The sequence below is a fragment of the Bos grunniens genome, chromosome 10, assembly GCF_055505025.1.
Source record: "Bos grunniens cultivar Pamir isolate PY7600 chromosome 10, Bosgru_T2T1.0, whole genome shotgun sequence".
Lineage (NCBI taxonomy): Eukaryota > Metazoa > Chordata > Mammalia > Artiodactyla > Bovidae > Bos > Bos grunniens.
Window position 1 is genome coordinate 48,094,551 of NC_141174.1, and position 14,443 is coordinate 48,108,993.

The 14,443-nt window shown below is 41.0% G+C and overlaps 1 protein-coding gene across 31 annotated transcripts in view; it reads right to left on the reverse strand.

Moving 5' to 3' along the window:
* LOC147364479 (uncharacterized) overlaps positions 1-9,436 on the reverse strand; it is a 537,088-nt gene extending 527,652 nt beyond the window's left edge. For 10 of the 31 annotated variants that reach the window (XR_015134528.1, XR_015134527.1, XR_015134529.1 and 7 more), the window contains exon 1: positions 9,063-9,305. Coding sequence is in view for 9 of the 31 variants with exons in the window: in XM_086321028.1 (XP_086177154.1) it covers positions 9,063-9,292 (230 nt within the window). In the remaining 22 variants the exon portion in view is untranslated. Of the gene's footprint in view, positions 1-9,062 lie in introns of all 31 variants that reach the window. The other 21 variants (XR_015134541.1, XR_015134537.1, XR_015134542.1 and 18 more) reach the window with 9 other exon arrangements.
* Positions 9,437-14,443: the final 5,007 nt, after the last annotated feature.

The window sequence follows — 14,443 nt, forward strand, 5'->3', positions numbered from 1 at the left end:
AAATGGTTCATTCTTTCCCTCCCAGCATGCTTCTCAGACCTGAATATTAAATATTGACCGTCTCTTCCTATGAAACTCATCTTTTCCATATTTAGGAACACCACACACAGCCAACTGGAACAATACCGGAATAAGAGCAAAAAGAACTATTTATTAAAATGAAAGGGTGACTACTTTTATTTATTTTTTATAATACTAGACCTTTCAGTCTCTAGATTATATATGTGCTACTCTGGGAAATAAATTGAACAGGTAAATTGCATGTGCAATCGGGCCCATTGGATCCAAAAACCAACCTCAATAGCGTACTCCAGTAGAAGACTTTGTTTCTCCATGACTTACAAGTAGAAAAATAGAATAACAACACAGCAATTATTCTGGACCTCCAATCAAATAGGCCCCAAAAGAAAGAAAAGGTGGAGGCGATGAAATATAGTATAATTAATAGTTCAAGTTAGGAGTTCTCAAATGTTAGCTTATATCAGAATCACCAGGTGATATTGTTACATCATATGGCACGGCACCACTTCCAAAGTTTCTGATTCAGTACACCTGGGTTAAGACCCCAAGAAATATGGTTCCAGCAAGTTTCCAGGTGCTTTTGATGATAGTGGTGGCAGTATTCCAAGGCTAAGGTTTTCCATCAACCCCGCACATGTCCAGGCCCAAACCCTTGACCACTAGAGCATATTGCCTACCATACTCACCTGATTTTGCTTAAAGCATTTCTCCAAACTACCAAAAACATGTTTACTTTGAATGCATATGTATGAGAAAAGTCTTGAGGTAGGTTCACCAGGATAATACTTCACTTAAAAGAAACTCAGTTCTGTCAGTTCAGTCGCTCAGTCATGTCTGACTCTTTTGTGACCCCATGAACTGCAGTATGCCAGGCTTCCCTGTCCATCACCAATTCCCGGAGTTTACCCAAACACATATCCATCACTTCGGTGATGCCATCCAACCATCTCGTCCTCTGTCATCTGCTTCTCCCCCGGCCTTCAATCTTTCCCAGCATCAGGGTCTTTTCAAATGAGTCAGCTCTTCGCATCAGGTGGCCAAAGTATTGGAGTTTCAGCTTCAACATCAGTCCTTCCAATGAATACCCAGGACCGAATTCCTTTAGGATGGACTGGTTAGATCTCCTCGCAGTCCAAGAGACTCTCAAGAGTCTTCTCCAACACCACAGTTCAAAAGCATCAATTCTTCAGGGCTCAGCTTTCTTTATAGTCCAACTCTCATATCCATACATGACTACTGGAAAAACCATAGCCTTGACTATACGGACCTGTGTTAGCAAAGTAATGTCTGCTTTTTAATATGCTCTCTAGGTTGGTCATAACTTTTCTTCCAAGAAGAAAATGTCTTTTAATTTCATGGCTGCAGTCACCATTTGCAGTGATTTTGGAGCCCCAAAAAATAAAGTCAGCCACTGTTTTCACTGTTTCCCCATCCACTTGACATGAAGTGATGGGAACAGATGCCATGATCTTAGTTTTCTGAATGTTGAGTTTTAAGCCAACTTCTTCACTCTCCTCTTTCACTTTCATCAAGAGGCTCTCTAGTTCTTCACTTTCTGCCATAAGGGTGCTGTTATCTGCATATGATCTGCATATCTGAGGTTATTGATATTTCTCCAGGCAATCTTGATTCCAGCTTGTGCTTCATCCAGCCCAGCATTTCTCATAATGTACTCTGCATATAAGTTAAATAAGCAGGGTGACAATATACAGCCTTGACGTACTCCTTTCCCTGTTTGGAACCAGTCTATTGCTCTATGTCCAGTTCTAACTGTTGCTTCTTGACATGCACACAGATTTCTCTAGAGGCAGGTCAGGTGGCCTGGTATTACCATGTCTTTAAGAATTTTCCACAGTTTGAAAATGTGGTTGTCTGAGAGGCCTTAAGAATAGCTATGAAAAGAAGAGAAGTAAAAGGCAAAGGAGAAAAGGAAAGATATACCTATTTGAATGCAGAGTTCCAAAGAATAGCAAGGAGAGATAAGAAAGCCTTCCTCAGTGATCAGTGCAAAGTAGAGGAAAATAGAATGGGAAAGACTAGAGATCTCTTCAAGAAAATTAGAAATACCAAGGGAATTTTCATGCACAGATGGGCACAATAAAGGACAGAAATGGTATGGACCTAACAGAAGCAGAAGATATTAAGAGGTGGCAAGAATACACAGAAGAGCTCTACAAAAGAGATCAAAGAAAACTTTGATCACAGTTTCAAACACTTTAAGAAGTTTCCACAACAGTTTGTTGTGATCCACACAGTCAAAGGCTTTGGCATAGTCAATGAAGCAGAAATAGATGTTTTTCTGGAACTCTCTTGCTTTTCTGATGATCCAATGGATGTTGGCAATTTGACCTCTGATTCCTCTGCCTTTTCTAAATCCAGCTTGAACATTTGGAAGTTCATGTTTTAAGTACTGTTGAAGCCTGGCTTGGAGAATTTTGAGCATTACTATGCTAGTGTGTGAAAGTGAAAGTCTCTCAGTTGTATCCAACTCTTTGTGATCCCATGGACTATACAGTCCATGGAATTCTTCAGGCTAGAATACTAGAGTTAGTAGCCTTCCCCTTCTCCAGGGGATCTTTCCAACCCAGGGATCAAATCCAGGTCTCCCACATTGCAGGCAGATTCTTTACCAGCTGAGCCACAAGGGAAGCCTAAGAATACTGGAGTGGGTGCCCTATCCCTTCTCCAGCAGCTCTTCCCAACCCAGGAATTGAACCAGGGTCTTCTGCATTGCAGGCAGATTCTTTACCAACTGAGCTATCAGGGAAGCCCCTGCTAGTGTGTGAGATGAGTGCAATTGTTCCGTAGTTTGAACATTCTTTGGAATTGCCTTTCTTTGGGATTGAAATGAAAACTGATCTTTTCCAGTCCTGTAGCCACTGCTGAGTTTTCCAAATTTGCTGTCATATTGAGTGCAACAATTTCACAGCATCATATTTAGGATTTGAAATAGCTGAACTGGAATTTCATCACATCCACTAGCTTTTGGAGAATGACATGGCAACCCACGCCAGTACTCTTACCTGGAAAATCCCATGGATGGAGGGGCCTTGTAGGCTACAGTCCATGGGTCGTGAAGAGTTGGACACGACTGAGTGACTTCACTTTCACTTTTCAGTTTCATGCATTGGAGCAGGAAATGGCAACCCACTCCAGTATTCTTGCCTGGAGAATCCCAGGGAAAGAGGAGCCTAGTGGGCTGCCATCTATGGGGTCGCACACAGTTGGACATGACTAAAGTGACTTAGCAGCAGCAGCGCAGCCACTAGCTTTGTTCCTACTGATGCCTCCTAAGGCCCATTTGACTTTGCATTCCAGGATGTCTGGCTCTAAGTGAGTGATCACATGATCATGATTATCTGGGTCATGAAGATCTCTTTGTAGAGCTCTTCTGTGTATTCTTGCCACCTCTTAATATCTTCTGCTTCTGTTAGGTCCATACCATTTCTGTCCTTTATTGTGCCCATCTGTGCATGAATATTCCCTTGGTATTTCTAATTTTCTTGAAGAGATCTCTAGTCTTTCCCATTCTATTGTTTTCCTCTACTTCTTTGCACTGATCACTGAGGAAGGCTTTCTTATCTCTCCCCCTATTCTTTGGAACTCTGCATTCAAATAGGTATATCTTTCCTTTTCTCCTTTGCCTTTTACTTCTCTTCTTTTCATAGCTATTCTTAAGGCCTCTCAGACAACCATTTTGCCTTTTTGCATTTCTTTTTCTTGGGGATGGTCTTGATCACTGCCTCTTGTACAGTGTCACAAACCTCCATCCATAGTTCTTCAGGAGCTCTGTATATCAGATCTAATCCTTGAATCTATTTGTCACTTCTACTGTATAATCATAAGGGGTTTGATTTAGGTCATACCTGAATTGTCTATGGTCTTCCCTACTTTCTTCAAATTCAGTCTGATCTGAGCCACAGTCAGCTCCTGGTCTTGTTTTTGCCTGTATAGAACTTCTCCATCTTTGTCTGCAAAGAATATAATCAATCTGATTTCGGTGTTGACCATCTGGTGATGTCCATGTATAGAGTCTTCTCTTGTGTTGTTGGAAGAGGGTGTTTGCTATGACCAGTATATCCTCTTGTCAAAACTCTATTACCCTTTTCCCTGCTTCATTCTGTACTCCAAAGCCAAATATTTCTGTTACTCCAAGTATTTCTTGACTTCCTACTTTTGCATTCCAGTCAATTTGACTTCTGGCAATTTGGTCTCTGGTTCCTCTGCCTTTTCTAAATCCAGCTTGAACATCTGGAAGTTCAAGTTTTTGAAAAGTTCCTAGTTTTGTATTCCATATAATGAAAAAGACATCTTTTTTGGTGTTAGTTCTAGAAGGTCTGGTAGGTCTTCATAGAACTGTTCAACTTCAGCTTCTTCAGCATTACTGGTTGGGGCATAGACTTGGATTACCACGATATTGAATGATTTGCCTTGGAAACGAACAGATATGATTCTGTCATTTTTGAGATTGCATCCAAGTACTGCATTTTGGACTCTTGTTGTCTATGATGGCTACTCCATTTCTTCTAAGGGATTCTTGCCCACAGTAGTAGATATAATGGTCATCTGAGTTAAATTCATCTATTCCAGTCCATTTTAGTTCACTGATTCCTAAAATGTCAGTGTTCACTCTTGCCATCTCCTGTTTGACCACTTCCAATTTGCCTTGATTCATGAACCTAACATTCCAGGTTGCTATGCAATATTGCTCTTTATAGCATTAGACTTTACTTCCATCACCAGTCACATCCACAACTGGGTGTTGTTTTTGCTTTGGCTCCATCTCTTCATTCTTTCTGGAGTTAGTTCTCCACTGATATCCAGTAGCATATTGGGCACCTACTGACCTGGTGAGCTCATCTTTCAGTGTACTATCTTTTTGCCTTTTCACACTGTCCCTGGGGTTCTCAAGGCAAGAATATTGAAGTGGTTTTCCATTCCCTTCTCCAGTGGACCACATTCTGTCAGAACTCATTTTGTCAGAATTCTCCACCATTATCCATCTGTCTTGGGTGGCCCTACATAGCATGGCTCATAGCTTCATTCAGCTAGACAAGTCTGTGGTCCATGTGATCAGATTGGTTAGTTTTCTATGATTGTGGTTTTCAGTCTGTCTGCCCTCTGATGGAGAAGGATAAGAGGCTTATGGAAGCTTCCTGATGGAAGAGGCTTACTGAGGAGGAAACCGGATCTTGTTCTAATGGGCAGGGCCATGCTCAGTAAATCTTTAACCCAATTTTATGTTGAAGGGTGGGGCTGTGTTCCCTTCTTGTTATTTGACCTGAGGCCAAACTATGGTGGAGGTAATGAAGATAAGGGTGACCTCCTTCAAAAGGTCCCATGCATGCACTGCTACACTCAGTGCCCCCAACCCTGCAGCAGGCCACCGCTGACCCACGCCTCTGCTGAAGACTCCTGGACACTCATGGGCAAGTCTGGGTCAGTCTCTGGGGTTCACTGCTCCCTTCTCCTGGGTCCTAGTGGGCTCAAGGTTCTGTTTGTGCCCTCCAAGAGTCTGTTTCCTCAGTCCTGTTTAAGTTCTGGTGGCTCTATGGTGAGGTTAATGGTGACCTCCTCCAAGAGGGCTTAAGCCATACCCAAGTCTGCTGCACCCACAGCCCCTGCCCTGCAGCAGGCCATTGCTGACCCGTACCTCTCAGGAGACACTCAAACACAGTTCTGTCTCAGTGTCTGTGAGGTCTCTGCGTCCTTGTGTGCACAAGCTGTTTGAGCCCTCTGTGCATCTCTGGTGGGCATGGGGTTTGATTCTAAAAGGGATTTCGCCCCTGATACCATCTTGCTGGAGCTTCTCCTTGCCCTTGGATGTGGGGTATCTCCTCAAAGTTGCTCCAGCTGCCACTCCAGTGTCATGCCTAAAAGAAACTGGGTCTCTAGAAATTTCAAGCTGCCCAAATACTGTGCCAAACACAATTCATTCTTGTCCACAAATGCTTATTAGGGACTAACCATGTGACCAAGTATTGCAATAAGCATTGTTGTTGTTTTTTTTTTTAAGTTTAAAATTTTTTTAAACTTTACAATATTGTATTAGTTTTGCCAAATATCGAAATGAATCTGCCACAGTTATACCTGTGTTCCCCATCCTGAACCCTCCTCCCTCCTCCCTCCCCATACCCTCCCTCTGGGTCATCCCAGTGCACCAGCCCCAAGCATCCAGTATCGTGCATCGAACCTGGACTGGCAACTCGTTTCATACATGATATTATACATGTTTCAATTCCATTCTCCCAAATCATCCCACCCTCTCCCTCTCCCACAGAGTCCAAAAGACTGTTCTATACTTCAGTGTCTCTTTTGCTGTCTCGTACACAGGGTTATTGTTACCATCTTTCTAAATTCCATATATATGCGTTAGTATACTATATTGGTGTTTTTCTTTCTGGCTTACTTCACTCTGTATAATAGGCTCCGGTTCCATCCATCTCATTAGAACTGATTCAAATGTATTCTTTTTAATGGCTGAGTAATACTCCATTGTGTATATGTACCACTGCTTTCTTATCCATTCATCTCCTGATGGACATCTAGGTTGTTTCCATGTCCTGGCTATTATAAACAGTGCTGCGATGAACATTGGGGTACACGTGTCTCTTTCAATTCTGGTTTCCTCAGTGTGTATGCCCAGCAGTGGGATTGCTGGGTCATAAGGCAGTTCTATTTCCAGTTTTTTAAGGAATCTCCACACTGTTCACTTGTAAAAGAATGAAACTAGAACACTTTCTAACACCATACACAAAAATAAACTCAAAATGGATTAAAGATCTCAACGTAAGACCAGAAACTATAAAACTCCTAGAGGAGAACATAGGCAAAACACTCTCCGACATACATCACAGCAGGATCCTCTATGACCCACCTCCCAGAATATTGGAAATAAAAGCAAAAATAAACAAATGGGACCTAATTAACCTTAAAAGCTTCTGCACAACAAAGGAAACTATTAGCAAGGTGAAAAGGCAGCCTTCAGAATGGGAGAAAATAATAGCAAATGAAGCAACTGACAAACAACTAATCTCAAAAATATACAAGCAACTCCTACAGCTCAACTCCAGAAAAATAAATGACCCAATCAAAAAATGGGCCAAAGAAATAAATAGACATTTCTCCAAAGAAGACATACAGATGGCTAACAAATACATGAAAAGATGCTCAACATCACTCATTATCAGAGAAATGCAAATCAAAACCACTATGAGGTACCATTTCACGCTAGTCAGAATGGCTGCGATCCAAAAGTCTACAAGCAATAAATGCTGGAGAGGGTGTGGAGAAAAGGGAACTCTCTTACACTGTTGGTGGGAATGCAAACTAGTACAGCACTAAGCATTGTTTTGTGCACTGCATAAAACAGACAATCTCTCCTTCCCAGAGCTTGCCCTGAATTCCCATAATACAAGTCCCAGCCAGGTCTCTACTAGTCCATATAGTGCTTTCCTATGAAGTATAAAAAAAATCCCCACCCAAGAAGTGGAGCACAGGCTACATTTAAACTCCTCCTACACCCTGGGTTGGTCCCTTGTACAGTATAGGACCTGTATAAACAGACAGTCACCCAGAGACTTGTTTATACAAAGCCCTTATGTTTAAACTTTGTCTTGTTTATTTCTATTTAATATGCAGTTCTCAAACTCAATTATAGGTTGTCAAATCCCACAGCATATTTCAAGGTTTTAGAGACCTTTACAAGGTTGAAGGGAAACTCAGGTACAAAGCCTGGACAATCATACTCCTCTATCCATGGGATTGCTCCTCTATCCATTATGATTACTCTGTAGCAGATTCATGTTTGTATTTTGAGTCTTCATCACTGGTTTTCCCCTCTCCCCTTCCTTACAGGAAATATACTGTATTTAACAGTAATTATATGCATGTATCATTTTAATGTATGTGTATAGAAATGTACAAACCTGTATTTCTTTAAATATAATGCATTCATGTTATTTTAAGGTCAATGTGCTTTTAATTTCTGACATTTGCAATATGCTGTAGGCTTAACCCTACTTATGTTTTTCACTCAATGCTAAATTTTTTTAATTCTAATAATACAGTTAAATGTACATCTAATTCATTACTTCTAGCTGCAACAAAGTATTCCATGGAGTATACCCACCGTATTTTGTTTTTCCATTCGCCAAGTGATGAACACTGAGTTTACCACCAATGCCCCCAATTACTTCCAACAATGTTATAATGAAAATTCTGATACACATCTCTTAGTGGACTATTTCAGGATGAAATAATTACAAAGTGAGAAGTGATGGTGGGAAACAGGTGGAAAAGACAAGAAAATTCACAACCTAGGCAGAAAATAAGTTTTCAATGATTTTAGAATAAGTGTTGCTGGAGTTGCCTTTTTATGGGAAGCAAAGGAAAGGCAATAAAAATTTCTTCAAGGACTGATAAATGCTTCATCACAGATGTGCTCTAATAACCACTCATAAAGAATAAACTAGATGTATTAGAGTTCACAGCAAGTTACTTAATGAGAAGAATTAATTTATAAATTTAGAAAAGTGGTCATGGTAACCTAGCAAGGATTATTTTAGTATCAGCTGTGTAAGGGGGAAAAAGCACTATTCCATTTCCTATAAGGACACTGCCCAACTGCTCCATAGGTCATAAACTTCTCACTCTGGAATAGTCCAGGAATGTTAGAAGAAAAGCTGTTTTTATTACTTAGAAAAACAGAATCAATAATTGTTGTTACCAATGGTTCTTAGTGCTGCCTCACTTCAAAATCACCTATGAAAAATTCCATTGCCGGGGCTCCATGCTGAACTACTCAGCTCAGATTCTCTAAAAGTGAATTCAAGAGTGGTATATTTTTAAAAAGTGAATTCAAGGGTGGTATGTTTTTAAACTGTTCATATAACCCACATGTGCTGATAGGATCGGTAAAAATCATTGAACCAACCACTTGAAGTTACAAATACTCAGTTTGCAAATCAGGATATCAACAGCAAGTAAGAGAAAACATTGCTTCAAACTGGCCTAAGTAATAAGGAAATTTATCAGCTCACCCAGCCACAAGTTCATAATGCAGACTCCTGTGAAGGCACATCCAGGGCACAGCTACACATCTCCAAAGTTCTGCCACTCCTGCTCTAACGGACGCCTTCCTTCTCAGGCTGGTAACAAGATGGCTTACAGCCACCTCGACGCCACACATCCCAACACAGCCAGTAACCGTTGCTTCTGGGGGGAGGGAAAAAAAACCGTTCCCAGCAATCCCCAATGCATATATACTCATGGCTAATTGTACACGCTGATAATGGTAACTGAATTATCAAGACCAGCTGAGACTGATCATTCTCAAATGTGAGTGTGCATTAGAATCACCTGGAAAGCTGGTTAATTCAGATCACTGCCCTCCTCCCAGGGTTTCTTTCTCAGTTCTTCTAGGGTTGTTGTCGGAGAAGGCAATGGCACCCCACTCCAGCACTGTTGCCTGGAAAATCCCATGGATGGAAGAGCCTGGTAGGCTTCAGTCCATGGGGTCGCTGAGTCAGACATGACTGAGTGACTTCACTTTCAATTTTCACTTTCATGCATTGGAGAAGGAAATGGCAACCCACTCCAGTGTTTTTGCCTGGAGAATCCCAGGGACGGCAGACCCTGGTAGGCTGCCTTCTATGGGGTCACACAGAGTCCGACACAACTGATGTGACTTAGCAGCAGCAGCTGCAGCAGGGTTGTTGTTGTTTAGTTGCTAAGTCATATCCTACTCTTTTGTGACCCCATGGATGGCAGCCTACCAGGCTCCAAAATGGAGCGGGTTGCCATTTCCTACTCTAGGGAATCTTCCCAACCCAGGGATGGAACCCACATGTTCTGCATTGGCAGGCAGATTCTTTACCACTGAGCCAACAGGAATCCCTCTTCAAAGGTAGGGCCCAAGTATTTTCTTACACAGTACCCACAGCAATTGTGATGTACTTTGAAAACCATTCTGAGAAACTGCTGACAATATAAGCAGCTTTCCCTAAAACACATGGCTGTGTCAAAGAGTAAACACCTGTGGTTATTTAAATATGACCACAGATTCTTGGACCCTCCTTTCAAAAGCTGGACTCAAATTTCCCTTCCTTTGTGAGTTGGACTTAGTGGCTCACTTATAACAAATAGAATAAGGTAGAAGTGATGGTGTATGACACAAATCATGAGTCATAAAACACACTGCAGTTTCCATCTTGGTCAGTGTCTCTTCTGGATTATCCACTCCAAAGGAAGCAAATGGCCATGTCATGAGGACTCTGATGAGCATCCCATATGGTAAAGAACCTCCAGACCATAGTCATGTGAACCAGTCTTCTTGGAAGCAGATGCCCCAGCTCCAGTCAGGTCATCAAATGACTGCAGACCCTGCTGTTATCCTGATTCAAACTCCTAAGAGATCCTAAGCCAGAACTCCCCCAAACAGACTGCTTCTGAATTCCTGACCCACAGAAATAGAAGATTATAAATATTTGTTGTCTGAAGCCACTAAATTTTGAGGATAATCTGTTATGCAGCAATAGACAACTAAGTAATAAGTAAACAAAACCGTATGAGAGAAAAGTGAAACTATCTTGAGGAATCCACAGTGTCTGGTGCAGCTTGCTTCAGTTAATGAAATTGTAGTGTAACAACACGCATACCAAGAAACTCAGGAAATCCAAACTAGATTTTAAGAAACAATGGAAAGTTAAAGGTCCGTCTATATTCAAGCAACCTCTAGGAATCTCAGCATCAGGAGCTCAGGGATCTTTATTACAGTGCTGTTCCAAGGTTAATTAAAGAAATATTTATTCCAGGAGTGTGGGGGAGAATGGATACGTATATGTATGACTGAGTCCCTTTGCTGTCCATCTGAAACTATCACAACATTGTTGATTGGCTATATTCCAATATAAAATTAAAAGGTTTTAAAAAATTTGTTCAATTCTCTTCTTCCTATAGACCAGCCATCTCATTTCTATCCCATATCTTTTGTTATTAATCTCATAATCTCCATTCCTTCCTCCCGGTTTGTGCCTCCACCCAGGGTTCCTTAGACTCTCTTACTGCTATTCAAAGTGTGCTCTATGGACCAGCATCATTGGTTTCACCTGTGAACTTGTTAGACCCCCGTGGATTGTAGCCCACCAGGCTCCTCTGTCCATGGGATACTCCAGGCAAGAATACTGGAGTGGGTTGCATTGCCTAGTCCAGGGGGTCTTCCTGACCCAGGGATTGACAGGTGGATTCTTCACCACTCAGCCACCTGGGAAGCCCTAATAAATAACTTTAAAAAAGAGAGAGAGAGAAAGCATTTGATTAACCTGTGTTATCTTTTAATACAAAAGCATGTCATAGGCAATTAACCATTCAGTTGTGGGGAAGAGTGAGTATTGCAGGATTACATGACCCAAAGCATAACCACTGCAGCTAAGAAAGGCCGTGAGGAATGTAGTTTCCTGTAGTGCAATGTTTCTCAATCTTGACTACACATTAGAGTAATCTAGGGATCTTAGAAATCTCAATGACTAAACCCCACAGAACAATCAATTCAGAATCTCTGGGTTAGATTCAGACAGTAATAGTTAATCCACCCTTGGGACTTCGCTTGTGGTCCAGTGGCTGGAGCTGCATTCTCCTGGTGCAGAGGACTCAGGCTTAATCCCTGGTTGGGGAGCTGAATACCACATGCACCAACTGAGAGTTCACGTGCCATAACTAAAAAGATTCCACATGCTGCAGCTAAGGGATCCCACGCACAGTAACTGAGGACCCCGTGTGCCCCAACCAAGACTCAGTGCAGCTAAGTAAATGAATAATATATATTATATATATTAACTACATATGTACATACAGCTAATCCACCTAGAGTATTACAATTTGCAGGCAACATTGGAAAACACTTTTAAAATAAAGAGTGGACACAGCAGGTGACATGTCTCTATAAACAGTATTACAAAACCAATACAAATCAAAATGATGTTAGCTTTAAAATCATGGTTATTTTTCACCTCAATACAAAATTAGCTGAATGAATGGGAGTATCATGTAATGAAAAGAACACAGGTTTTGAATCAAACAGACCTAATTAAATGGGGTTTAATTAACCCCTTGGTTGAGTGAATGGGGGCAAGTTTTTTAATCTTGATAAACTTTAGTTTCCTCATCCATAAAATAGACCAAAAAAACCAACTAACTCACGGGGTTCTAAGAATAATAAATTTTATAATGCACATAAAACACCTTTGACATTGTAGGTAATAAAAGTTTTTTCTTTCTCTTCTGTTTATGGGGAAATATTTTTTTAATGTAATTTGGTGTATTATTGGATGTAGACCTCTCATCAACCGCATAGGGTAGGAGAACTGTTGTATTTTTTCTCATTTTATAGCCAAGAAAACCTGAACTCAAGAAAAGGTTAAATAATGAGCAGTGGCACTAGTGGTAAAGAACCCGTCTGACAATGCAGGGGCCATAAGAGACATAGGTTCAATCCCTGGATTGGGAAGGTCCCCTGGAGGAGGGCAAGGCAACCCACTCCAGTATTCGTGCCTGGAGAATCCCATGGACAGAGGAGCCCAGCAGGCTACAGTCCATGGGGTTGCAGAGTCAGACACAACTGAAGCGACTTAGTACACACTCGATAAGCAATAAAACTGAGATTCAAACACAGGCTACCTAACCCCAAAGTCTGAATTCTTTAACATCCCATTCTACCACCTTTCAAAATTAGCTACCCCCTGGTCATGAAAGACAAATATCAGTGTGCAGACAAGGTGGAAGGAGACACTGGGCAGAGGAGAATCACATCTTAGTGACGGGGTGGGGCTCTTGTGCTCCCAGCATCCTACTAATTGTTCTGCTCCTTCTCTTCCCTCAGGCCAAGTTGTCAAGTGTAGACATTTCGTCCTGCCCCAGAAGGTCACAGTGCAATTCTGCAAAGGTGGCACTGTCAGTACAGTTCTGAAAAATCACTAGGATGTGCTTCTTTTTTCATACACAATTCTTGCCTACACAAGCATAACACAGACTGTACTTTCATCAACTAAGGAGTGGAAGAGATACAAACCTATAAATAACTATTTCCAATTAACCTCTTCTACTCTTTCCATCTTTCAATTTGATCTGAGTTCTCTCTCTTCCAGAAGCCAATTACAATTGTCACTTGATTTTTTTAAGATATATTTCTTTTATTGTTTATACTGCTTCTTCTATCTTGTTGTAGCTAATTCCTGCAGTCTCCCATGGTAAATTCATTGACCAGGCTGGTTTTCAAAATTTAACTAAATTTTATTTCTACTTTTCTGCATCTTTTCAACACACTCATCTCTCCATAACCCTTTAGTTTAATATGCATGCATAAAAGATGTCTATCAACACTTGAAACTAACACAATACTATAAATCAACTATCTTTCCAAATTTAAAAAGTGAGTTTGGATAGCAATGAAAGTGAAAGTGAAAGTTGCTTAGTCATGTCTGACTCTTTGCAACCCCATGGACTATATAGTCCATTCAATTCTCCAGGCCAGAATACTGAAGTGGGCAGCCTTTCCCTTCTCCAGGGAATCTTCCCAACCCAGGGATCAAACCAGGGTCTCCTGCATTGCAGGTGGATTCTTTACCAACTGAGCTATCAGGGAAGCCCCTTGGATAGCAATGGATGTCTATATTTAAAATCAATTAAATCACCATTTTCTTAATAATAATATAAAAAAAAAACTCAGATATAGATTTAAGAGTCAGAAATGAAGCAGGCCCAAGTCCTAAATTTCAGTTTAAGTTAAAAAGTTATATGTTTGGCATACTTCACTTACTCTCTTTAGTTACTAAGATCTCACATATTTCAGAACTTTTCCTATTTCTCTTTGTTGAAACGTAACCATCCCTTACTAACGCTCCTTGATTCTCTGCCAAATAACAATTATCTTCTCTGTTTTCTATGTTTCTATACTCCTTTCAACTGATTCATTCCCACTGGTATACAAGTAAAACAGGACGGAAGAGGACAGGGCACAGCCTTTAAAAGAATAACACAGGACAGGAGAAGATGAAAACCAGTTAGAACCAACCAGGTCCAAGATGGTGGAGTATTCAGAGCTAGATCTAGAGCTCATCGTATGCTTATTGTAACAAATTAGCACAAGCTAAATTGCACAACCACCAGAGCCATGACAGTTCTGATGCTGACCATCAGAGACCAAAAAGTAGACAGTGGCACAATTCCTGAAAATCTCTGCCCATTCCCCAAAATAGTTGGAATAATCTTCTCACTCATTAGCCTTTGAAATTACCCAGCCCATAAAAATTAATCACACCATATTTCGAGGTTGCTCTCCCCTTCTGAGACAGCCCTGAAGAGTTATGTTTCACTCAAGGCCTCTTGCCCTCTGAGATGGCCCACTCTCTATCTGGAGTGTGTTACT